General features: G+C 42.3%; 2 protein-coding genes across 2 annotated transcripts; one reads left to right on the forward strand and one right to left on the reverse strand.

Moving 5' to 3' along the window:
* The first annotated feature begins 12,999 nt into the window (after window positions 1–12,999).
* On the forward strand, window positions 13,000–19,868 carry IAQ61_011600 (uncharacterized protein). Its single transcript, XM_066099268.1, has 4 exons — window positions 13,000–13,196; window positions 13,267–13,293; window positions 13,529–18,985; window positions 19,053–19,868. The coding sequence occupies exons 1-4, from the start codon at window positions 13,192–13,194 to the stop codon at window positions 19,372–19,374; spliced, it is 5,811 nt and encodes a 1,936-aa protein (XP_065950787.1). The 5' UTR covers window positions 13,000–13,191; the 3' UTR covers window positions 19,375–19,868.
* Window positions 19,869–21,388: 1,520 nt separating this feature from the next.
* Window positions 21,389–22,906, reverse strand: IAQ61_011601 (uncharacterized protein). The gene is made up of 3 exons (XM_003844124.2): window positions 22,121–22,906; window positions 21,844–22,062; window positions 21,389–21,786 (listed from the first exon to the last, which is right to left on the reverse strand). The coding sequence occupies exons 1-3, from the start codon at window positions 22,653–22,655 to the stop codon at window positions 21,482–21,484; spliced, it is 1,059 nt and encodes a 352-aa protein (XP_003844172.1). The 5' UTR covers window positions 22,656–22,906; the 3' UTR covers window positions 21,389–21,481.
* Between the last annotated feature and the right edge of the window lie 1,876 nt (window positions 22,907–24,782).

Raw genomic sequence — 24,782 nt, forward strand, 5'->3', positions numbered from 1 at the left:
GCCTGTTAGATTAGTCTTATATACTAGACTAATTTATAAGGCTTATAATTAAGTATCTACTACCTACCTATTAGCTACTAAAACCTATTAGATTCTAGCCTAATATTACTACTAGAAAGGTATAGAGACTACCTATAAATGCTATGTTTAAAACTATATCCTATGCAGGAGAGGGCACCTAAGATAGCACTAACTCCCTAGTATACTCTACCCCCTTCCTATCCCTAGTCTACTAATGCAACACCTGTGCATTAATTTTAAGGATTTTCTCTAGGATTAACGTAGTTATAATTAGATTATAGTTATTATTAATTGCCTATTAAAGCAAGCTATTACTATCCCTTGCTATAAAGCTATAGACGCCTAAGGTATAGCTACCTTATTTATTTAGTAGGTGTACTAATTTAGATACACTCTAGATACTATTATTTCTAATTAAGGCCCTTAGTTTATATCTAGTTTCTAGTCTAAGTTCTATTAGATTATAGGCACTAAAGTTAAGCTCTCTACTACCTACTATAAATAAACTAATAGATAAACTAAGATTATAAATAAGTATATTAATTAGAGACTAAGGCCTTTTATATCCTATTACTAAGATAACTAGAGTAACCTACTACCTATAATAGACTATGCCTAAAGTACTCTTCTATATTTATCTATTAGTATAGCTCTATATTAGCTCCTCTTTAGTTCCTTACTAAAGCAAAGTTAGTATTAGAAACTAGCAAAGACCCTATCTACTATACTAGAGAAACTAAACTATAAGGATGCCTTATCCCTTACTACTTAGATATATAACGCCTAGAAGATTACTAAAGAAAATATAGAAAGAGCTTAAGACTAAATACGCTCTACTACTAATTGCTATTACTATCTAGTTAACTAGAAGGTTAGTAACTATATTTATCTATCTACTACTAATCTTACTATTTTATAACCTAGCTAAAAACTATCTAAATAATAGGAAGGTCCCTTTAAGGTATTAGAATAAGTAAGAAATATATATTACCTCTAATTACTACCTAGTTCTAAGATTTATAACGTTTTCTCTCCTAATATACTATACAAAGATCCCTAAGACCTGTTACCTAGATAAGAGGCTCTAAAGCCCCCTAGTACCCCTATACAAGGTGTAGAGGAATAGGAGGTAGAAGAAATCCTAGCTAGTAAATTATATTAATCTAAGCTAAAATATAAGGTTAAGTAGGTTAAATATAATCCTAATCCTGTTTAGTATCCTACCTCTAACTTTATAGGTGCTCCCTATAAATTATAGGTATTCTACTAATAGTATCTAAATTAGCTAGGTCCCCTACGCAGCTTACTAAAATAGATTTAAGCCTAGGATAAAGGTAAAGAGGATCTAATATTACTTTATAATAATTATACCTAGTATTAGAACTAATTTATATCCTATTTAGCTACGTATTATCTATTAACTACTACCTATTACTATTATTCTTATTACTATTTATTATTATATCCTATTTAGAACCTTTAAGGTTCCTAGGATACTACCCCTAGGAAACCTCCTTATTCTATATCTATCTCTCTATTAGACCCTAGTTTAGACTCTATATTAGCTAAGATAGCGCCTAGACTATCTTTCTTAGCTAGCTTCTAGATAACTAGTGTAGTAGGTGTAGGAGCTAGAACTAATTTAGACACCTTCTTATTAAATACCTTTATCTTAGCCTATACTATAAAGGTTACCTCCTAATTTAGTACTATTTCCTCTTTAAGTTTATTAATAGCCCTTATTAAGCCCTTAACTACTAAGACTATCTTATAAATACTATTCTAAAGCTAATATAAATTAGATATAGTAGTATAATATATAGCTATAAGGATCTTAGTAGCTTTTATACCCTTAGTCTAAGATTTAGTAATAGTAATAGTTTTAGCTAGGTTTTAGGTAGTCCTTTAAATAGTAGCCTTAAATTAGTTAATATCCTTCTAATAGCGCTTTAACACCTAGGCTCCTATAGACTCCTTAGGGGGGTTTATAATCTAACTATAGTACTTATCTAAAGCACCTTAAAGAAGAGAGTACTTAGGCCTAATATAACTAGGAATCTATTATAGTTAGAAAAGAAACCTAGTAGACTTAGATATAAACTAGATTATAATACTTATTCTATAAAATATAGTACTAGTATTTCTTAGAGTTTTATAAAGTAAAGTTAAAGTTAGCAAACTTGCCCTAAGCTAGAGCCCTAATAGCTCGCATGCATAGAGTATAGTAGGCAGCTAGCAAGACTCCTAGTAGTACTAGGATAGGTATAGTATTTAGATCTAATCTAGATTAGTAACTATTTTAATTATATAGATCTATTACTTACTAGATTTTAAATAGGATAGATATAGGTTAAAAAGTTTAAAAAATTAGGGATATAGGAATAAGAAAGTTAGTAGGTAGAGGGCTAGTTATAGGCAGGCTAGGGATAGGGGTCTGTGCCCTAGGAAGAAGAAGTAAAGGTAAAGGTAGAGGTAAAGGTAGATTTATTTTGTAAAAAGCTCTTCTTTAATAAGGGATCTAAACCTAATCCTAAGGATAGGGACTATCCTTTCTCTATAGGAGGGGGTAGTGTAATAATAAGGTAGAATTGCCTACCTATTATTTTATACTAAGTTAGGCCTAATAAAGGCCTAACTTACTTATATATATAGAGAATAGCTCGCCTATAGTTAGGATAGGTATGTTCTTCTTGTCCTTTTGTACAAGACCTATAGGTGTAGGAATCTTATCCTTTTCTATATAGACGCGCACTCCTATATGCCTTTAAGTCGTATAGGATACCTTTTGGATGCCCTACCTACCTAAGTTGTTGCAATAGGTCTTGTATAAAAGGATAAGAAGAACATACCTATCCTAACTATAGGCAAGCTATTCTCTATATATATAAGTAAGTTAGGCCTTTATTAGGCCTAACTTAGTATAGAATAATAGGTAGGCAATTCTACCTTATTATTATACTACCCCCTCCTATAGAGAAAGGATAGTCCCTATCCTTAGGATTAGGTTTAGATCCCTTATTAAAGAAGAGCTTTTTACAAAATAAATCTACCTTTACCTCTACCTTTACCTTTACTTCTTCTTCCTAGGGCACAGACCCCTATCCCTAGCCTGCCTATAACTAGCCCTCTACCTACTAACTTTCTTATTCCTATATCCCTAATTTTTTAAACTTTTTAACCTATATCTATCCTATTTAAAATCTAGTAAGTAATAGATCTATATAATTAAAATAGTTACTAATCTAGATTAGATCTAAATACTATACCTATCCTAGTACTACTAGGAGTCTTGCTAGCCGCCTACTATACTCTATGCATGCGAGCTATTAGGGCTCTAGCTTAGGGTAAGTTTGCTAACTTTAACTTTACTTTATAAAACTCTAAGAAATACTAGTACTATATTTTATAGAATAAGTATTATAATCTAGTTTATATCTAAGTCTACTAGGTTTCTTTTCTAACTATAATAGATTCCTAGTTATATTAGGCCTAAGTACTCTCTTCTTTAAGGTGCTTTAGATAAGTACTATAGTTAGATTATAAACCCCCCTAAGGAGTCTATAGGAGCCTAGGTGTTAAAGCGCTATTAGAAGGATATTAACTAATTTAAGGCTACTATTTAAAGGACTACCTAAAACCTAGCTAAAACTATTACTATTACTAAATCTTAGACTAAGGGTATAGAAGCTGCTAAGATCCTTATAGCTATATATTATACTAGCATATCTAATTTATATTAGCTTTAGAATAGTATTTATAAGATAGTCTTAGTAGTTAGAGGCTTAATAAGGGCTATTAATAAACTTAAAGAGGAAATAGCACTAAATTAGGAGGCAATCTTTATAGTATAGGCTAAGATAAAGGTATTTAATAAGAAGGCGTCTAAATTAGTTCTAGCTCCTACACCTGCTATACTAGTTATCTAGAAGCTAGCTAAAAAAGATAGTCTAGGCGCTATCTTAGCTAATATAGAGTCTAAACTAGGGTCTAATAGAGAGATAGATATAGAATAAGGAGGTTTCCTAGGGGTAGTATCCTAGGAACCTTAAAGGTTCTAAATAGGATATAATAATAAATAGTAATAAGAATAATAGTAATAGGTAGTAGTTAATAGATAATACGTAGCTAAATAGGATATAAATTAGTTCTAATACTAGGTATAATTATTATAAAGTAATATTAGATCCTCTTTACCTTTTTCCTAGGCTTAAATCTATTTTAGTAAGCTGCGTAGGGGACCTAGCTAATTTAGATACTATTAGTAGAATACCTATAATTTATAGGGAGTACCTATAAAGTTAGAGGTAGGATACTAAACAGGATTAGGATTATATTTAACCTACTTAACCTTATATTTTAGCTTAGATTAATATAATTTGCTAGCTAGGATTTCTTCTACCTTCTATTCCTCTATACCTTATATAGGGGTACTAGGGGGTTTTAGAGCCTCTTATCTAGGTAATAGGTCTTAGGGATCTTTATATAGTATATTAGGAGAGAAAACGTTATAAATCTTAGAACTAGGTAGTAATTAGAGGTAATATATATTTCTTACTTATTCTAATACCTTAAAGGGACCTTCCTATTATTTAGATAGTTTTTAGCTAGGTTGTAAAATAGTAAGATTAGTAGTAGATAGATAAATATAGTTACTAACCTTCTAGTTAATAAGATAGTAATAGTAATTAGTAGTAGAGCGTATTTAGTCTTAAGCTCTTTCTATATTTTCTTTAGTAATCTTCTAGGTGTTATATATCTAAGTAGTAAGGGATAAGGTGTCTTTATAGTTTAGTTTCTCTAGTATAGTAGATAGGGTCTTTTCTAGTTTCTAATACTAACTTTACTTTAGTAAGGAACTAAAGAGGAGCTAATATAGAGCTATGCTAATAGATAAATATAGAAGAGTACTTTAGGCACAGTCTATTATAGGTAGTAGGTTACTCTAGTTATCTTAGTAATAGGATATAAAAGGCCTTAGTCTCTAATTAATATACTTGTTTATAATCTTAGTTTATCTATTAGTTTATTTATAGTAGGTAGTAGAGAGCTTAACTTTAGTGCCTATAATCTAATAGAACTTAGACTAGAAACTAGATATAAACTAAGGGCCTTAATTAGAAATAATAGTATCTAGAGTATATCTAAATTAGTATACCTACTAAACAAATAAGGTAGCTATACCTTAGGCGTCTATAGTTTTGTAGTAAGGGATAGTAATAGCTTGCTTTAATAGGTAATTAATAATAACTATAATCTAATTATAACTACGTTAATCCTAGGGAAAATCCTTAAAATTAATGTATAGGTGTTGTATTAGTAGACTAGGGATAGGAAGGGGATAGAGTATACTAGGGAGTTAGTGCTATCTTAGGTGCCCTCTCCTGTATAGGATATAATTCTAAATATAGCGTTTATAGGTAGTCTCTATACCTTTCTAGTAGTAATATTAGGCTAGAATCTAATAGGTTTTAGTAGCTAATAGGTAGGTAGTAGATACTTAATTATAAGCCTTACAAATTAGTCTAGTATATAAGACTAATCTAGCAGGCACGTAAAGTTAATCCTAGTAGAGAAGGAGTCTATTTTCTATCTAATAGTGCTTAGGTAACTCTAATCTTTCTATTAGGAATAAGGACCTATTTTCTTAGAGAAGAGTTTTAATAAGTTCTAGGGATCTAAGAGTTATAGGGTTCTAAACTACTATAATTAAAGTAAGGATTAGTAAGGAATGCTTAGCTAGATAGTCTTGCGCTAAGTTAGAGTTAATTTAAGGGTGTAACCTATCTAGGGTAATTATTACTTGTAAATAATTATCCCTCTAAGTAGTCTTAAGGTTAATTATATCCTATTCCCTTCTACTTAGGATATTAGCTTAGGTATTATAAGATCTAGGAGTATACTTAATTTAGAAGTTAAAGGGACTTATAACCTCTAGCTATCTAGCTTGCCTAGCACTAAGGACTTTAGTAGATATAAAGTACTCTAGTGCTCTATAATCTATGTATACTCTAATAAGGTGCTAAGTACTTATTAGGTTAGCACGCTATTTCTTAAAGGCGCAGATTATTATAAATAATTCTTTATTATAGATTTCCTAGTTAAGTTTAGAACTAGTAAGGGTCTAACTAAAGAAGGATATAGGGTACTATTTCCTATTAGGATGCTCCTATAAGAGTATAGCTATAATAACTCTATTAGAGGCGTCTATCTCTAGTTTTAGAGGGTACTTAGGATAGAAGTAAGCTAAGCTTAGGATTGCTAGCAGGGCATTCCTAAGCTAGTTAAAGGCTTGTTAGTATTCTAAAGTCTATACAAATAGGGTAGCAGGGCTCTAAAGAGTAGTTAAGGGCTTAGCTATCTTAGAGAAGTTTTCTATAAATTACTAGTAGAATCTAGTAAATCCTAGGAAGGACTTTACTCTAGTTATTGTATTAGGAGCGGACTAGTTTTAGAGTACTTTAACTTTATTAGGGTCTACCTCTAAGCCTTTATTAGTTAGGATATATCTAAGGTAACAGGTATAGGTTGTATAGAATTCGCTTTTCTTAATATTAGCCTATAATCTAGTAGAATAAAGACGCTTAAGGACTTTTTAAATATAGTCCTTATAAGTAGTAAGGTTTTTAGAGTAGATAAGGATATTATCTAGATAGGTAATATAGAAGTTATCTAAATAATTTATTAGTATATTATTTATATAGCACTAATAGGTTATAGGTCTATTATATAGCCTAAATAGTAGGACTTTATATTTATAGGCACTATACCTAGTGTAGAAAGTAGTGTACTCCTCTAAGTTAGGGTCTATTTAGATCTTATTAAAGGTAGCATAAATATCTAGCTTAGTAAAGATTTTTACTTTAGCTAGCTAGGATAATAGATTATCTATATAGGGTATTAGATACGCGTCCTTTTACGTTAAGCTATTAAGCTTATAGTAATCTATACAGATTCTAAGGCCTCTATTTAGCTTCTTAATATATAGGATAGGAGAGGCAAATAGGCTCTAACTAGTCTTAATAAAACCTTTCTATAGGTGCTCTTATATATATTCCTTAGTAGCCTAGAGTTCCTTAGTATTTTAATAATAGAGGGGACTCTAGTAGTTTAGAAGGGGTTCCTCTAGGACTATCTTATAGTTATAAGGCTAGTAGATTAGAAGTTTATTAGCCTTAGCCTTGTTAAAGACGTCCTAATAGGAGTTATAGTTAGATAGGAGCTTCTAATCTAATAAGCTATATTTAAGAGTATCCTATTTAGATAGGGTTTAGATCCTACGCTTAATCTTATATAGGCTAGTAGTAAAGAATTTATTAGAAGATTTTTTTATATTAAAATAGAAAGTATTAGTAGAAATAGTAGTAATTTAGAATTTTTTAGGTAGGGTAATAGTTAGTAATTAAACTAGGGTAGGTAGTGTAATAGGTTTAGTAGCAGCCCTATAAGTAGCTAGAATTTTAAGTATACTACGTATCCTATTAATTAAACTAGGACTATTTTAGTTCTAGTTCTCCTCTTAATCCTAAAGGGCGTCTCTTTGTAAGATATTGTGGGTAACTAGAGTAGATAGCACTTGCTAGTAGAGTTATACTAGAATAGGAGGTGCGGGGTTATAGGTTAGAGGATATTTCTCTAGCTAGATTAGTTAAGATTTATCTATATTAATTAGGATTTAGAACTGTTTTAGCTAGTATTATCTAATAATATAATCCTAAGAACCTAAGTCTACTATTATAAAGGGGTAGTTATAAACTTTTTAGCTACTAATTATTATATAAAGCTAAATATAGTAGGTAACTAGGGAGGTAATCTAATCCTAGAACCCTTTAATAGTAAGCTTATATAGTAGCTTTTAGATAGGTACCCTAAGTATAGAAGAGATATTATAAGTAATTTTTAAATTAAGAAATAAGTAACCTTAGGCCCTAGTATCTACTAAAGCGTTTAGGTAAACACTAGATCTATTAAGGTATAGGGTTATATATGCAAGTAAATAGGAACTAATAAATAATTTAGTTAAGGAAAGGTTTAATAGATTATATTAAGTTAGGCCTAGGAAGGAGGATCCTCCTAGGTATTATTATTTCCTATCTAATAGCTATCTAAATTAGTTAATTTAGTAGTTTCTTCTTTCTTAGAATTCTTAATAACCTATTCTATATCTATAGCCTAAATCCTAGGGGGTTTAGGGTAGTTACTAGAGAAGTGCCTAGGCCTTCTATATTTATAGCAAGTTACTAGGGTTCCTATTATAGTAGCGCTAGGAGTAGCTAGCGTAGTAGATAGGAGTTAATTATTTTAAGGGGTAGTGCCTTATTATTATAAGTAGGGTATATAAGGTTTAGCTATTAAAGGTCTATTATAGAGTTTCTAATTAGCGTCTAAATAGGACTAGTTTCTAGAGTATTAGAAGGGGGTTAGTCCTTTTCTAGATAATAGAGTAGTCTAGGTAGGAGTAGATAAGGTAGGGTATAGGTAGTATTCTATATTAAAAGTAGTAAGATAATCTACTATAGTCTTAAAATTATTATACTAATTCTATTAGAAAGTAAGGTTTAGTATCCTTAGAGAAGGTGTAATCTTTATCTAGAGGTAGTAATACTACTCTAATTAAGGTACTTCTCCTCTAATAGCAAGACTCTAGAATTATAACTTAAAAGTAGGGAATATCTCTATATTAGTTATATATAGGTAGTTAAATATAGTCTAACTCTTAGCTATCTTATTTCTAGTAATAAAGTAAGTTTAAAGGAGGGTAATTATTTCCTTAGCTTTTTAGAATTAAAGACTTAGGGAATTAGATAGGTAACATGGCTCTAAGTATTCTCTTGCTAGTCCTAAGTAGTGTCCCTAGACTAACGCTATCTAAGCTCTAGAAGAGGGGTAGTAATTAGCATTAATCTCTAGCCTATCCTAGATAGATGCTTACTATTATCTAAAAGTAGGATTAGCACTATTACTAAGTATAGAGATATTTAGCATCTTTTTAGATTATCTTTTAGCTTTTATAGTATATACTATAGGGTTTAATATAGAAGCTAAAGACTAGCTAGGTTAAGTAGTACCCTATATCTCTTTATAGAGGGAGGTGTTATATAACTAATTAGTAAGTTGCTTAACTTGTTCCTCTAACCTCTCCTTTTTAGATAGGGTAGATATATATTTATCTTTAAGGGAGGTGTTGCTTTAAGATTTCCTAGGAGCACAAGGTACCTTAAGAGATAGATAGGAAGCAGGTCCTTTAAGGAGGGCGTTATTAATTAAGTCTTCCTTATCTAATTTCTTTCTATTAGTAAATAGGCTTTTAAAAGTAGCTAAACTAGATACCCTTCCTTTGCCTTTATCTAATATTTTGTAGTTAATAAGAATAATAAATCTTTTCTTTCTTTTAGGGGGTTTAGTTATAGGAGGATATTAGCTTTGCCTCTAATTCCTCTAGGCTTTTAGTAGTCTCTAGGTCTCTACCTTAATACAATCTAACGCGATTTTTCTAAAGGTAATCTAGCACCACCTATAGGTCTAGAAGTCTAAGCCTATAGGCTTTAGTTATTAGAAGTTCTAATAGCTATTCTAACTATAGAGTTGCAGGGTTAGGTAGCTACTAGAACTAAATTAGTAGCTTAAAAATAATAACAAGTGCGATATTCTTAAATACTATTACTAGCTAGGATAATATTCTTCTTATAATATAATAACTTAGGTAGGTAGGGTATCTAAAAGGTATCCTATATAACTTAAAGGTATATAGGAGTGCGCGTCTATATAGAAAAGGATAAGATTCCTACACCTATAGGTCTTATACAAAAGGACAAGAAGAATATACCTATCCTAACTATAGGCGAGCTGTTCTCTATATACATAAGTGAGTCAGGCCTTTATTAGGCCTAACTTGGCATAGAACAATAGGCAGGCAATTCTGCCTTATTATTACACCTATAGGTGTAGGAATCTTATCCTTTTCTATATAGACGCGCACTCCTATATGCCTTTAAGTCGTATAGGATACTATTTAGATGCCCTACCTACCTAAGTTGTTATATTAGACTTAGATACTTACTAGATTATAATACTTATTCTAGGAGATATAGTACTTGCACTTCTTAGAATTCTTTAACTTAAAATTAAAATTATTAAACTTACCCCTAGCTAGAGCCCTAACTACCCTTATATAGAGAGCGTAATAAGTAATAGAGAGAACTCCTAGTAGTACTAGTACTAGTATAGCTAAAGGTTCTAATTTAGATTAGTAACTACTTAATTATATAGATTAAATACTTACTAGATTTTAAATAGATTAGGTTAAATAATTAAAAAATTAGGGATATAGGAATAAGAAAGTTAGTAGGTAGAGGGCTAGTTATAGGTAGGCTAAGGATAGGGGTCTGTGCCCTAGGAATAAGAAGTAAAGGTAAAGGTAGAGGTAAAGGTAGATTTATTTTGCAAGAGCTTTTCTTTAATAAGGGATCTAAACCTAATCTTAAGGATAGGGACTATCCTTTCTCTATAGGAGGGGGTAGTATAATAATAAGGTAGAATTACCTACCTATTATTCTATACTAAGTTAGGCCTAATAAAAGCCTAACTTACTAATATATATAGAGAACAGCTCGCCTATAGTTAGGATAGGTATATTCTTCTTATCCTTTTATACAAGACCTATAGGTGTAGGAATCTTATCCTTTTCTATACAGACGCGCACTCCTATATGCCTTTAAGTCGTATAGGATACCTTTTGGATGCCCTACCTACCTGAGTCGTTACACTATTTAGGTTTACTTCTTGTACTTAAACTACTTTGTGGTCTACTTTAGATAAATATGGCTACTGTAAACCGGTTTTGTACCGTAGTGAGGCCAGAATGCACGTGTGGCACAGAAAACAGCGTTTGGCTGCGAGATTGGTTGCACCGTTGGCGGGGCTCTCACGGTAGGTAGGTAGATAGGTAGAGTGGTAGATTGGAGTGAAGGGGAGAGAGATTGCGACAAGAAGATGACAGATTGCGTATTCTTCTTCTTTGGTTGCGCAGCGAATACCGCGATGAGCGTGTCTCTGTGGGTTTGTGGGCCATGTGTACATGGCATGTACATTGTATGTACATGTAGGTGTAAGTGTGAAAAAAAAAAGGGAGCAAGGATGTGGGTAAGTAAGCCCTTAGTACCGTACATAGGGTCGACCAAATCACCTCGTTGCGCTGATGAGGCCGAGAGTTGGGATTACATACCGGTAGGGACGGAGTGCCAGCAGTTGACCCATGTATTTGATGATGATGATCTTGTTTGAAATAGAGTATACGGTAGTGCCTTAGCCCATGCTTTTTTTTCTAGGGCTGGATGCGCGCAAACGTGGGGGAAAGTTGAGCAGGTAGGTTTGTATAGTGCAGATGTAGATGGCGATTGTGTTTGTTTCTCCGCTCGGGTGATTTCTTTTTCGGGGTCTTTGCATGTTGATAGGGTAGTATTGTAGGTAGCTGGGCTGGGTATGTAGGTAGTGTGGACAAGGCATCGCGCTAACTAAGTGCAGCCGCATGTCGATCAACCGAATTCAATCTGCGGTAGCTAGGTACACTATCTGACCAAATGCGAAGCTGACAACGACGCGCTCGCGACGCGGGACTACTACCATCGTTTGCCCGGCGCATCCGGGGCCTTACATTGTGGATATCTGAACGAAGGCTGAGATTGGGGGGGAGGGGAAGGGGGAGGTTGCAGCAGAACGTGCTCTGCTGGGCCGTTTGCAGAGTAGGTGCAAAGTGGGTTTCCCTACAGTGTACCAGGCTACCAGGCTACCAGGCTACCAGGCTACCACATGCAGGACCAGTGGTGGACAGCCTTGCAAGCCACGCTAGGAGGCGCGGGCCTATGTATCGGCTGGCTGGCTAGCTGACTGGCTGGCTGGTCGCATCGCTCAGAAGATGAAAGCCGTGTAGTTACTGGCTACGCTATGTAGAGATGATAGCCTGGCCTGGCACGCTGGCATGCCTGGGCAAGGTACAAACGTGGGAGAGCCGAGAGAAGTCGAGTACCTACCTGGTACAGTCACCGGCGCTGACAAGGGAGTGCAGACTTCACGTGATATGGAGAGAGCTGCTGAAGGCATGTCTAGTTGTGTGGTGCCATTCGATTGGCCGGCCGACTCAAGATGCAAGAGAAGGCGATGATGATGACAGTGTCAGTGTGGTGGATCATGAACGCGGGTTGGGCGGAGGGCCCACGGTGAGGCGGTGATTGATGTGGCCTAGCGTGGCTGCAAAGGCCACTTGGTCAAAGAAAGAAAGAAAGAAAGAAAGAAAGAAAGCAGTCGCGAGGCAGTACGGTGTCGCATGATGAGCAATGAATTGGGCAAGAGAGAAGAGAGTAGAGTTGTGCTTGTATGGTAAATCAAGAAGAGCCATATGTTTTGGGGGAAGGGGAGTGGAGGGTAGTAGAAGGAGGAGGCGGCCAAGGTTGGCGCAAATGGATAGCAACACTTGATGCTTACAAAGTGCAAGCGATGGCATTGGTACAGTAGAGCTTAGGAGGTACAGGTATGTAGAAAAGGTACGGCGTCTGTAGCCTAGGTATGTACAATGAATGTACTGTATGTATCTAGAGTATCTGCCTACTACAATCAACGGGCGCCGCTGGTTCGCCGGCGCTGTCGCGGTCGCAAAAAAATCCCTCCCTGAAACTACGCACGGGCCCAGCGAGCTAGCCCGTTCCTGGCCGTGGACCAGCCGCCTACTTAATGATGTTCATTCTCTTAGATAGGCCCGCAGCCCACCCTCTCCGAACCAGCACTCCCGGCGCCCGCATCGAGTTACCACCCCTCGTCACGTGATCCTTCCTCACCCCCCCCCCAACTCGACTGCTCTGCCCCAGTCCAGTCCTGCCACGCCTGCCCTGCCCACACAAGACACCGCTGCGGCCGCCACTCGCAAACAAAGGGCCTAAAATTAAAAAAAGGCCAAAAAAAATAAAACACAAAATAAAACCAACAACAACAACAACAACAACAACAACAACCACATCAACTCTCATGGCTCAGCCTACGGGCGCTCAGTAATTTTTAATATATACTCCCACACCCTCCACCCCCCCTCCCCCCCCTCCGTCTCTCTTTCTCCCTTTGTCCCGAATCGCGCAGTGAGGCGCTTTCTGTGTGAGCGACTGGGCCCTAACACATCCGTCCACGATGAGGTATGTCGCGTCGCCTTACTACTATGCTCCTGCATGCATGTCTCGAGTAGGCCGCTAATGCTTTGAATAGTGCAACCAGATTGGACCGTCTCGTAACGTAAGTGTGCACCCCCTGGACAACCGCTACTACTTCCACCACCACCACCACCACCACCACCATCATTACTATCCCTCTTCGCAATGCTTGACCGCCAACATGGCTACACTGCACTCACCTTGGCTTTCCAATTCATGTTGGAGTTTACCTGACCTTTTCATCTTTTTTCTTTTTTCTTCTCATCTACCTACCGCCTCACACCTCGTCCCTGCCAGCTTCGCTAACATTTGCCAAGGATCCTCGAGACGGGCAGCACAGCATTAATCCGCAACACAGCAGCCGACCAATTAGCCGACGTCCAGAAACAACATCCCGATGAGCTATTCAACCTCCTCACCAGGGTCATCCCCTACCTGCGTTCCAAAAGCTGGGACACTCGTGTCGCTGCTGCCAAGGCTGTTGGGGGTATTGCTGCCAACGCCGAGAAATTTGACCCTAATGCAGACGATGAACCCGAAGATGAACCCATGCCGGACGCCGGTTCAGACACGAATGGCCATGTCAAATCTGAAGGCGACAGCAACTGTAATGGCGTCAAAAAAGAAGAGAATGGTGACGTTGCTCTTCCCCCACTTTCTTACCGCCTCGATCTCGCGACCCTGGACTTGGCTTCCATCATGAAATTCGGCAAGACCCTCATGTCCACCGGCTCCAAGGAATACGAATACAAGCTCGCAGCTATGACGCCCACAGAACGCCTGGAATATCAGAAGAGCACACTGCTCAAACGACTTGGCTTGGAAGGCGAATACATTGAAGACCTTTCACCACCTCTCGATGCTCTCGTCGCACAAACACCTGGCCCCCCACAAACACCAACCATACATCGCATCGATACCAATGTATCACGGCCAGATTCTAACCACATCGCTAGTTCTCCGCCAGCAGCTACGCCCAATGGCGACCAGCACCTCAGCAAGCGTCAACTCAATCTCATGAAACGAAAAGCCAGGAAAAATCCCGGTGGTGCCAACAAAGGGCAAGGCGTTGACTTTAGTACAGGTGCTCGCAAGGAGTCGCAATCTGATCTCGTCGAGACACCTGTGCGGCCGCATCCAGCAGCGTTGAAAGTTGAGAAATCAGAGCATGGCGTCGAAGACGAAGTCATGAGCGACTATTTCTCACTCGAGCGCAACGGTGCAGACGATGATGCAAAGATGGTAAAAGAATTCAAAGGCGCCCCCGTGCCAGAAAAGTCTGAATTCCAGACCGAGGCGGAAGAGTCTGGTTTAGAATGGCCGTTTGCGCGAGTCTGTGATTATCTGGCTGTTGAACTCTTCGACTACACATGGGAAGTGCGACATGGAGCAGCAATGGGTCTCCGTGAGATTCTGCGTACACATGGTGCCGGAGCAGGCAGACAAAAGGGCAAGAGTCGGAGCGAGAATAACAAGCTGAATCAGCAATGGCTGAATGATCTAGCCAGTCGCCTCATCTGTGTCTTCGTTCTCGATCGATTGACCGACTTCACTGGCGATAATGCAATCGTGCCCATTCGGGAAACTGCTGGCCAGGCGCTTGGCTCAATACTGCAGTATATGACTCGCGACAATGTGTTTGCCACATTTCAGGTTCTCAATCGCTTGATCTTTCAGCACGAGCTTCCCGTCGTCCACGATCACAAAGGCCTTCCTTGGACCCTCTGCCAGGGCGGCATGATTGGCCTGCGTTATCTGGTAGCGGTCCGCAACGATTTACTGCTGGAAGATGGCACGTTGATGGACGGCGTGCTTGCGGCTGTGATCAAGGGTCTAGGGGATATCGACGATGATGTCCGAGCCATCAGTGCGGCAACGCTCATCCCTGTCGCAAAGGAGTTTGTAGAGATGCGACCCAAAGATCTCGCAGGCCTCATGAACCAAGTCTGGGCATGTCTCGACACCAAACAAGATGATCTCAGTGCTAGTACCGGCTTCATCATGGATCTTTTGGCCAAGCTTTGCAGTTTCCCTCAAGTTCTCGAGGCCATGCAAGCCAATGCCCGACAGGATCCAACACAGTCCTTCAATGAGCTGATCCCCCGCCTCTTTCCCTTTCTTCGCCACACGATTACAAGTGTCCGTGCGGCTGTGCTGCGCGCTCTAATAACTTTCCTTGAGATCCAGAGCGATGACTCTAACGGCTGGATAGACAGCAGGGCTTTGCAATTATTCTTCCAGAACATATTACTGGAGCGAAATGAAAGTGTATTACGGCTCTCTTTACAACTTTGGGACGCCGTGGTTGTGAGCCTCGGAGATCAAATCTCCACTCATCTTGAACCCGTTCTGGACTCCATTATCCCTCTCACTCTTACGCCGATTGGAGTTGCACGTCATCCTATCTCCATGGATAAGTCGCTCCTCATCAAGCCGTCAGGCCAGGCTATGGGTCTACCACCAGACGTTCAACCCAGTCGTAGATCTACTCCACCTCCTGGCAACGAGCCTGCGCAGAAGAAGCGAAAGAAGTCCCGATACGGAAAAGACGACACAACGCCAACGCCGAATAATACTTCCCATAATGTCGACGGACACATGATTAGCGGTGACTTGGAGCTCATTGGAACTGACGTACTGATCCGATCCAGAACTTCAGCTGCACAGGCTCTTGGCAAAGCTATGGGTGCATGGCCTCAAGCATCGCGATATGCGAGCTTTGCCTCTAGGTTGTTACCAGCGTTGTCATCAACCAATTCGACAACGCAATTGACTGGCGCCATCATCCTAGAAGAGTTTGGCAAGAACGTTACAGCGAAGGATGCATTGGTAGAGGCAGCGGTAAAGGCGTTGCTGCCTATCCTGGAGGGCGAACGGCCCGTGGCCTACGAAGATCTGGTACCCAAACTTCAGATTGTACGCACACAATGTACCGCCTTGCTCAGCATCTTTCGCGACGCGCATGTGCAGAATCTGCCAATGTTCGCCGTAGTTGTACAAGGCGACCCCTCAGCGAGCCAATACGCATTCGGTGTTGCAGACGCCGAGAAACTGATAAGCACGCAGTACGAAAAACTGAAGAAAGCCATGACCCCATCAGCTCGTATGGTTGCTGCAACTAACCTCGAAACTACACGGAAAGAAGTCGAAACCAGTCTCCAGGAAGCCAAGGACATCAAAGAAGAGCGCGATGTCCGTATCAAGGCGGCGGCTGCTGGGGCACTGGTCGCACTGAATTCACCTCCGAAGAAACCATCACCTCCAATCAAGGCCATGATGGACAGCGTTAAGAAGGAGGAGAATGTGGAATTACAGAAGCGATCTGCTGCTGCTGTGGCTGGCTACATCGTCCATCTGGTCAACGCCAATAGATCTGGTGTTGTCAACAAGGTCATCGGCAATCTCGTCAAGTTCTACTGCATGGAAACAGCTGAGACACCAGAGTTCGCTGGACAGGCCCAAACCGAGACGGGTATTTTGACCTTGAAGAAGGATGAAGATGTTCGCGATCATCCTGATGCTGTGAGATTTGCCGAGGAGTCCAGAGCTGCCAAAATCACGAAGCGTGGTGCCCGTGAAGGTCTTGAGCAGGTTGTCGAACGCTTTGGTGCCGAGGTTTTTGAAAAGGTGCCCATCCTGAAGGATCTTATTGAGCGTCCAATCAAGGAAGCCTTTGCTGAGGCGACGCTCCCCTCAAAAATCATGAGTGAAGACGGCATCTTCGGTCAAGAAGTCGTCGACGCCTTGTCAACGTTGCGCGCTCTAGTTGGCAAACTCCACCCGGATGTCCGAGACTTCGTGAGAGATCTTCTGCCACTGATCGCGAGGGCGCTACAAAGCAGACTCTACGTACTTCGATATGTAGCTGCGAAGTGCTTCGCGACCATTTGCAGTGTCATGCCCATTGAAGGTGTCACTATGCTTGTCGAGAGTGTTCTACCGACCATCAGCGACGGAGGAAACGTACACGCCCGACAAGGAGCGATCGAGTGCATCTATCACTTGATCCACGTCATGGAAGATGCTATCCTTCCTTATGTGATTTTCCTCATCACACCTGTTCTTGGGCGGATGAGCGACTCGGACAATGATGTGCGTCTGCTAGCAACAACTAGTTTTGCGACACTCGTCAAACTTGTTCCGCTTGAATCCGGTATTCCCGATCCACCAAATCTGCCCGAGTCTTTGCTCAAAGGACGAGACCGCGAACGCAAGTTTGTTGCTCAAATGCTCGATTCTAAAAAGGTAGAGCCTTTCGAAATCCCTGTTGGTATCAAGGCTACACTGCGCTCTTATCAGCAAGATGGTGTCAATTGGCTGGCTTTCCTCAACCGTTACAACCTTCACGGCATCTTGTGTGATGACATGGGTCTCGGTAAAACGTTACAGACTCTTTGTATGGTAGCTAGTGATCATCACCTGCGCGCTGAAGAGTTTGCCAAATCGGGCGATCCCAACTTCAGACGCTTACCATCACTCATCGTCTGTCCTCCTACACTGTCCGGGCATTGGCAGCAGGAGATTCGGCAATATGCGCCCTTCCTAAGCTGCGTTGCTTACGTTGGTGCACCAGGAATCCGTGGGCAATATAGGTCTGAGCTCAACAACGTTGACATTGTGATCACCTCATACGACATCTGCAGAAATGACGCCGACGTCCTCAAGCCTATCAATTGGAATTACTGCGTTCTCGACGAGGGTCACTTGATCAAGAACTCAAAATCGAAGACTAGCCAGGCTGTCAAGCAATTCCAATCGAATCACCGATTGATTCTTTCGGGTACGCCTATTCAGAACAATGTTCTAGAGCTTTGGTCATTGTTCGACTTCCTCATGCCTGGCTTCCTTGGGACTGAAAAGGTCTTCCAGGAGCGCTTTGCAAAGCCCATTGCCGCATCTCGCTTTGCGAAGAGTTCCTCAAAAGAGCAAGAACGCGGTGCGCTCGCTGTCGAAGCTCTGCACAAGCAAGTGTTGCCCTTCCTTCTCCGTCGTCTCAAGGAGGAAGTGTTGGACGACCTACCGCCCAAGATCTTGCAAAACTACTACTGCGATCTTTCTGAGCTTCAGCGCAATCTCTTTGACGACTTCACTAGGCGGCAAGGAAAGGAGATTCAAGCCAAGGCTGGTAACGCCGATCGCGAAAGCAAGCAGCACATCTTCCAGGCTTTGCAATACATGAAGAAACTTTGCAACTCACCTGCAATGGTTGTCAAGGGTCCCACCAACAAGGCCTACGAACCGACACAACAGTTCCTGAAGAAAACCAATACCGCCATCGATGACGTCGTTCATGCACCCAAACTAGGCGCACTCAAGGATCTCCTAGTAGACTGTGGTATCGGCGCATCAGACGTAGCCACTGACAAGTCTGCAGCCTCCAACGGTGATCTCCCCGAGGCGGTCTCACAGCACCGAGCCCTTGTCTTCTGCCAAATGAAGGAAATGCTCGACATGGTTCAGCATAATGTTCTTGAGAAACTTCTCCCAAGCGTCCAGTTTATGCGTCTCGATGGTGGCGTAGAGGCGACGAAGCGCCAAGAAATCGTCAACAAGTTCAACTCTGATCCGTCGTACGATGTCTTGCTCCTCACAACGAGCGTCGGTGGTCTCGGTCTCAACTTGACGGGAGCTGACACTGTCATCTTTGTCGAGCACGACTGGAACCCACAGAAGGATATTCAGGCCATGGATCGCGCCCATCGCATCGGTCAAAAGAAGGTTGTGAACGTGTACCGCATCGTCACACGCGGGACGCTGGAGGAGAAGATTTTAAAGTACGTTGCTTATACTGACCCCAACTCACCCTTATACCATCACAGCAACGCTAACAAGCCCGCGCAGTCTCCAACGATTCAAAATCGACGTCGCCTCCACCGTTGTCAACCAACAAAACGCTGGTCTGAGCTCCATGCAAACCGACCAAATCCTCGACCTTTTCAACGTCTCCGCCGACTCCAACGACCCTGCCGCTCTGCCACCACCGCCCAACAATGCAAAGGACGACGGCACAGGTATCGACGAAAACGACGCGGTCGATGCGACGGGTGCGCTGAGGGAAAAGGGTAAGAAGGGATTCCTTGACGATTTGGGCGAGTTGTGGGATGAGAGGCAGTATGAGGAGGAGTTTGATCTTGACGGCTTCCTGGGCAAGATGAAGAATTGATTGGTTGGCGGTGATGCTATCTTCAGCTCCGAGTTGGGCCAGCGCCGCTGAACTCCGCTCTCTCACTAACTTACACACATATTTTTCTCGAACCGGCGTCTTTGTTCTGACCTTTTGTACAATAAAATGGGGGCATATTCTGCAGCACGCCCTCCTCTTCCCGGGAACTGGAGTTTTTATTCTTTTTTTCCATCCTGGTGGCTTTGGCATCTCACTGCTGTATCATGTCCAGCATATAGACATGACTGGGCGCGCATGCATGCATGCATACCTTTTGTATGAGTTTGGGAACTTTAGTCTATTTTTTTCTTGGCATCAAAGGTTGGGGGCTGCGGGGAGGGCTCATTTCCCTTTTCGTCCCCCTCATCTATCCGGTTTATTAGCATGGCGTTGGATGGCTTCGATGCATCAATGTATGAATGAATGGACGCTTGTTTTGTGTACTGTGTACAAATCACTTGGCTTTTATTTTCCCACGACTGGATTCTTTGTTCGTCTTTGTGCACTGTGTTGCCCTTGCATGCCTTTTGTTTGTTTTGGTGTTTTTTTTTTGGGTTTTCGCGCCCCGCCTCGCCTCGCCTCGCCTGACTATGATGCTGTGCTATGCACCGACTCACCACCTTGTAGACGACACCTTGTAGTAGCTAGACGACACGACGTGGGCATCTAAACCCTCCCTCTTGCCTGTAAAACCCATCACAAACACGACTTTTTTTCCCCTCCAAGACACAAAATGCTGTATTGGGGTTCTGGTGCTGCAGTGGTTCGTTTAGTCAATTCTTCATTCTCCTTTTTCACCCTACATTCACTGATTGCAGTTTTTGGCTTGGAAATAGGTGGTGTCTAGGCTACTGTGTTAGCTCGCGCATCTGTCTGCGTTGTGAGTGATGTGGATGGCAGGGCTTGCCGGTACTGGATCAGTTTGGAGGGGAGGATGGGCTGGGGAGTGGATTTGGGGGGGGGTACATATGTATTGTTTCTGTTGTTATTGTTTGTGAATTGCTAGAGTGGACTGTTCCATGGGAGATTTGAAACCATAGGCTCCGTCTCCGTCGTTATTGCCTATGGTGTTTTGCGCAAAGGACGTTAGTTCGTCCTCGTACTCGCGCTGGAAGAGAAAGGAGTGGACTATGTCCACGGGAGATCTAAAACCATAGGCACCGTCTCCAGCGTCATTGCCTATGATATATCGCACCAAAAAAAACCCCTAGACCGAACCCCGCCGCGCACGACAAACGTCGTTGTAAAACTTCGTGCATAAGAGGACGAACAGGCCTACGCCCAAATCATAAACTTCGTCCTCTCGCGGTCAACATGAGAAAAAATTGGCGCGAGCCACTGCCCTGCGGCAGTACAGAATGGCCCGGCACCGCTACGAAGGCGCTTCTGTGGAGGGGAGGGGAGGGAGGGTATACCACTGTATCATGTATGTACGGTGATAGGAAAGAAAAGAAAAGGGAGGGGAAAAGCCTAGCCTGGGCGCGTTTGTGGGATGACCATCACGTTTCCCACGGTGTGTGTGCGCCTCTGGCCCACGTGGCTCTTGGTGTTGGTGGGAGGAGGTGGATGATGATGGTGGAAAGATAAGAGGGGGAGCGATGCGAGGGTTTATGTAAGGGGTGGATAGGCCGGTTTTGGTTGTACAATGTAGAGTTTGGAAGGCGTTATGACTGGGAGGGGTGTGAGGCTTTGTCATCGTGTACACAGTGCGATGTGGTTAAAGGCTGGCTCGTCTCCCTAGTCAAGTCATGGCTACAATGCCAGTGCACGTACATATTCATGTGCATCGCAAGACATGACAAGCGCGATAATGGGGTACTGTGTATGGCCAACAAGTGTGGATGGCCTCTGATCGGCTCATTGGGACTTCCAGGCGTCGGCTACGGTAGTGTTATTCGTCGCCCGTTTCGAAAAAGCTACCAGCCTGGATCGGAGCTCGCCATCTCGCGTTCTCACTGCATTACCTCGCTGGCATAAAGAGCGAAGGTGGGTTTCTCAATGTAAGAATGCGAATCGAAGGGGAGTAAAGATGTTGCGACCAGCGCCTTTTCGCCGAACTTGATTCGGCGATTAACAGTGAAAATTCATTAATAACAAGGCTGACTATCTAGACTTCGTGGTCACCATCTAACTTCTGGTGTTCTCGTCTTCCAGCCCAAAATCGTGTCATGGGTATGCTTTTATCGCTCCTGCAAGGTCTTGGGTTTTCATAGTACTTGCCGTCGATTGCAACATCTTCGCGGCCCTGCAAGTGCAAGTAGTAGTACAAGCAGCCAACAAAGACTCCACCTCCGACAATGTTACCAAGAAGAGCAGGAATGATACCCTTCCAGATGTAAAGACCGACAGTGATGTCAGGAGATCCTTGGAAGATGGCGTTGGGGATCAAGAACATGTTTGCGACCACGTGGTCTATATATGTATTAGTACTGGTGTTGTGAGGGTGGCTATCAAGATGGGAACACTTACCAAAACTCAGTGAAACAAAGGCAAAGGTTGGCCACCAGATGCCGACTACCATGGACACTACGTCGCGACCTGAGCAGCCGAGATAGCACGCTATGCAGACAAGCCAGTTGGCACCGATACCCTTGAGGAAGATCTGATGCCACTCTGGAGCGATCTGCTTCTTGTATGCAAAGAGGAGTGACTCTTCGTGATACAATTCACCCTCAAAAAGCCCACCATCTACCACTGATTAGCAAGCGTGCACCAGGAAGAAGAAGAAAAACACGACATGACTCACATCCGACAATGACGCAGCAAACGAACAAACAACCCGCTAGGTTACCCCAGAACGTAACAAACCAATGCCTGAGCATCTTCAACACACTTATCCGTCCATGCAGTGCCGCCACAGTCGTGTACAAGAAACTTCCTGTGCAGAGATCACTGCCCGTCAACTGCACCAGGACCAAACCGTATGGAAACACCAAAGCAGCGAGGGTACGGATCAAGCCTGGCGCATTTTCCTGGAACCACGGCGCCGTATTTGTGCTGATGAGGGTTGCGCATGCAAACGACAAGATCATGCCTGCTGAGACAGCACTGAGAAAGGTCCTGTCGAGACGCATGGTAGCCTTGTGGACGCCCTTGCGGGAAATGATTTCGAGCGATTCAATAGGACTGTATGCACTGTTGCTCGGAACCGACACATATTGTATTGTTGGGTTCGGGTGAGTCGAGCCATTGACCGGTGTCGAGGTGCCCGAGTTCATGGACGAGGTCAAATGTCCAGGAAGTAGCATTCTGATATCACTTGCATTTATCGAGGCCGGCATGATTATCCTCCACGCATGCAAAGAAAATCATGAGATGGAATGAGAAAAAATAGGTATGAAGGTCAGAGGAAATCAATGGAAAAATAAAATCTCCCCGTTTTATCTGTCACCGCAAATACTGACTCCACCCCCCTTCCCTTGGACTTCCGAACCTATGGCCGAGACATCCCCAGCGCATATCCCCGTGATCTCCGTAAGAGAGTAGCTGACAATCGGCGTCAGACCGATTTTGCAACCTTGGATGACACGCGTGCCGAGTAGTTGGGCCGAAACAAGGCATTTTGTCGCGGAAAAGTTGAAGTCCCCATCTTGCCGTGGCTTGGGAAGGCCTTGGCAACCCAACAAACGTCTCTATCCAAGACTTCTGGGCTATGCGAATAAGCCTAGCTCACTAGGCGGACAGCAGAGCCGCACGGAGACGTGCATCCATAGGGCTGCGCGCAACGTGAGAAGTGGCTGTGTGCTCCGATTTCTCCCGGCCTTATTGAAAGTAACTTTTTTCTCATCACCGCGAATCGAAAAAAAGGCTGATCGATATACAGATTAAATTCATGGCTCGAAACTACACTTCGATAATGTGTGATGCGCTACAAGTTGTTGTAATCTAGGCTCTGCCAGTGAATGGGCATTCACACCTCACACATATTCAAGAGTGGATTTTGCGGCGGTGAGACTGGCGGAATAACATGTGTTTCTAAGATTAGCACCTTTGAAACCTGGCTCCATCTTGTCAGTGAGAGAAGTTCTCATCATTCCTTGGTAAATGAGTATCAACGAGAGATATTCTACGATTCCTTGGTAAACCAATGCTTCGAGACAATATTGTCAGCATCGTGACGAAAGCTCATAGGAAAAGCAAGCGCCGCAGACTTGACAGGGTCTGCACAGCCAGGTGATAATCACTGATCGCCACGTCGTAATGTAGCTCTCGCCCAATCACAGTATCGATTGGCGCCAATCGCAGATCTGTCTCAGGCTTTGGTTTTTGTAAGAGATGCTGAAAATAGTGGGTGAATGGGCGATGCGTTAGATCCACTCTGAAGTCGAAGAGATTCGTGTCCGATGCTGAATATGCATGCGAAATGGAGCTACAGAGAGCGTGTGGCGATAGTAGAGGGCGATTGGTACGAATATGAAGAGTGCACGGTAGATATTTCGGGTCCTGCAATGCGCTCAAAGTGTAAAAATGCCTCGCTGTAGTTTGTTAGTACACGAGGGTGCCATTGCATTACCCACGTATACGCTCCGCGAAGGTGACCTATGATTGGTGTCCATATGGCGCCTTAAGGTGGTAGTGGGTGGACTAGCTGTTGTCTCATGCTGGACCAGTGACATGTACATATTCCTGTAAGGTTAACATTAATCGCGATGCAGGAGAGGAGCGCCTCAATGATTTCACAATCAAGATCACATCGAGCGAAAGGCGTCTCTTGGAAAACGGGGTTGGCTCAGGCTCGGAGGCTCGGGGCCAAGACTGCTGTAGTGTCAGAAATGAGGGGCTCCAAAATGTCCAAGGGATATTGAGCTAGAGCAGATATCAGATCATGGTGGATGTTGTATTGTGATGGATCGATGACCATAATTCAGAGGATGAAGTAGTCACCGACGTGGTCAAAGAAGCAGACCCTTGTAGTATCGCGAGTGAGGTATCCCCAGATATAGATGTTCGATCTCCTGTGCACAGATCGATGAGTGTGGACACCGTTCATGTTCCAGGAACAGTAAACTAAGAAAGTAATAGGTCAACCACGAGGCAATGACAAGACTTTTCCGAATCTCTGACCGTCTTATAGGAATGCTGGGCCTGCAAGATGTGGTACAGACAACGTGACCCCCAAGGAACGCAACTAGGCTGTGCATTGTCCATGTGCAACGTTTAGGAAGGGTAAAGCGGTCCGAGGCTGATTATTTTCCGGAAGATCTTCAGTTCAACAACTGCTCTGAAGAAGCCATCAAGGAGACCACGAATCCAGAATGTAAAGAATAGATAGAGATAGTCCAAAGGCTGAATGGAGATATTTCCGAATAAGCCTGGAGGAGAGCTGCTGTGAAGCGGGGAGCCGTCCGAATATTGGGAGTCCCGAGGCGCTGGAAGGATATGTACAAAGTTGGCAGGGGGGGTCTTTT

This window comes from Plenodomus lingam (genome assembly GCF_022343315.1).
Source record: "Plenodomus lingam strain CAN1 chromosome Unknown scaffold_20, whole genome shotgun sequence".
Classification (NCBI taxonomy): domain Eukaryota; kingdom Fungi; phylum Ascomycota; class Dothideomycetes; order Pleosporales; family Leptosphaeriaceae; genus Plenodomus; species Plenodomus lingam.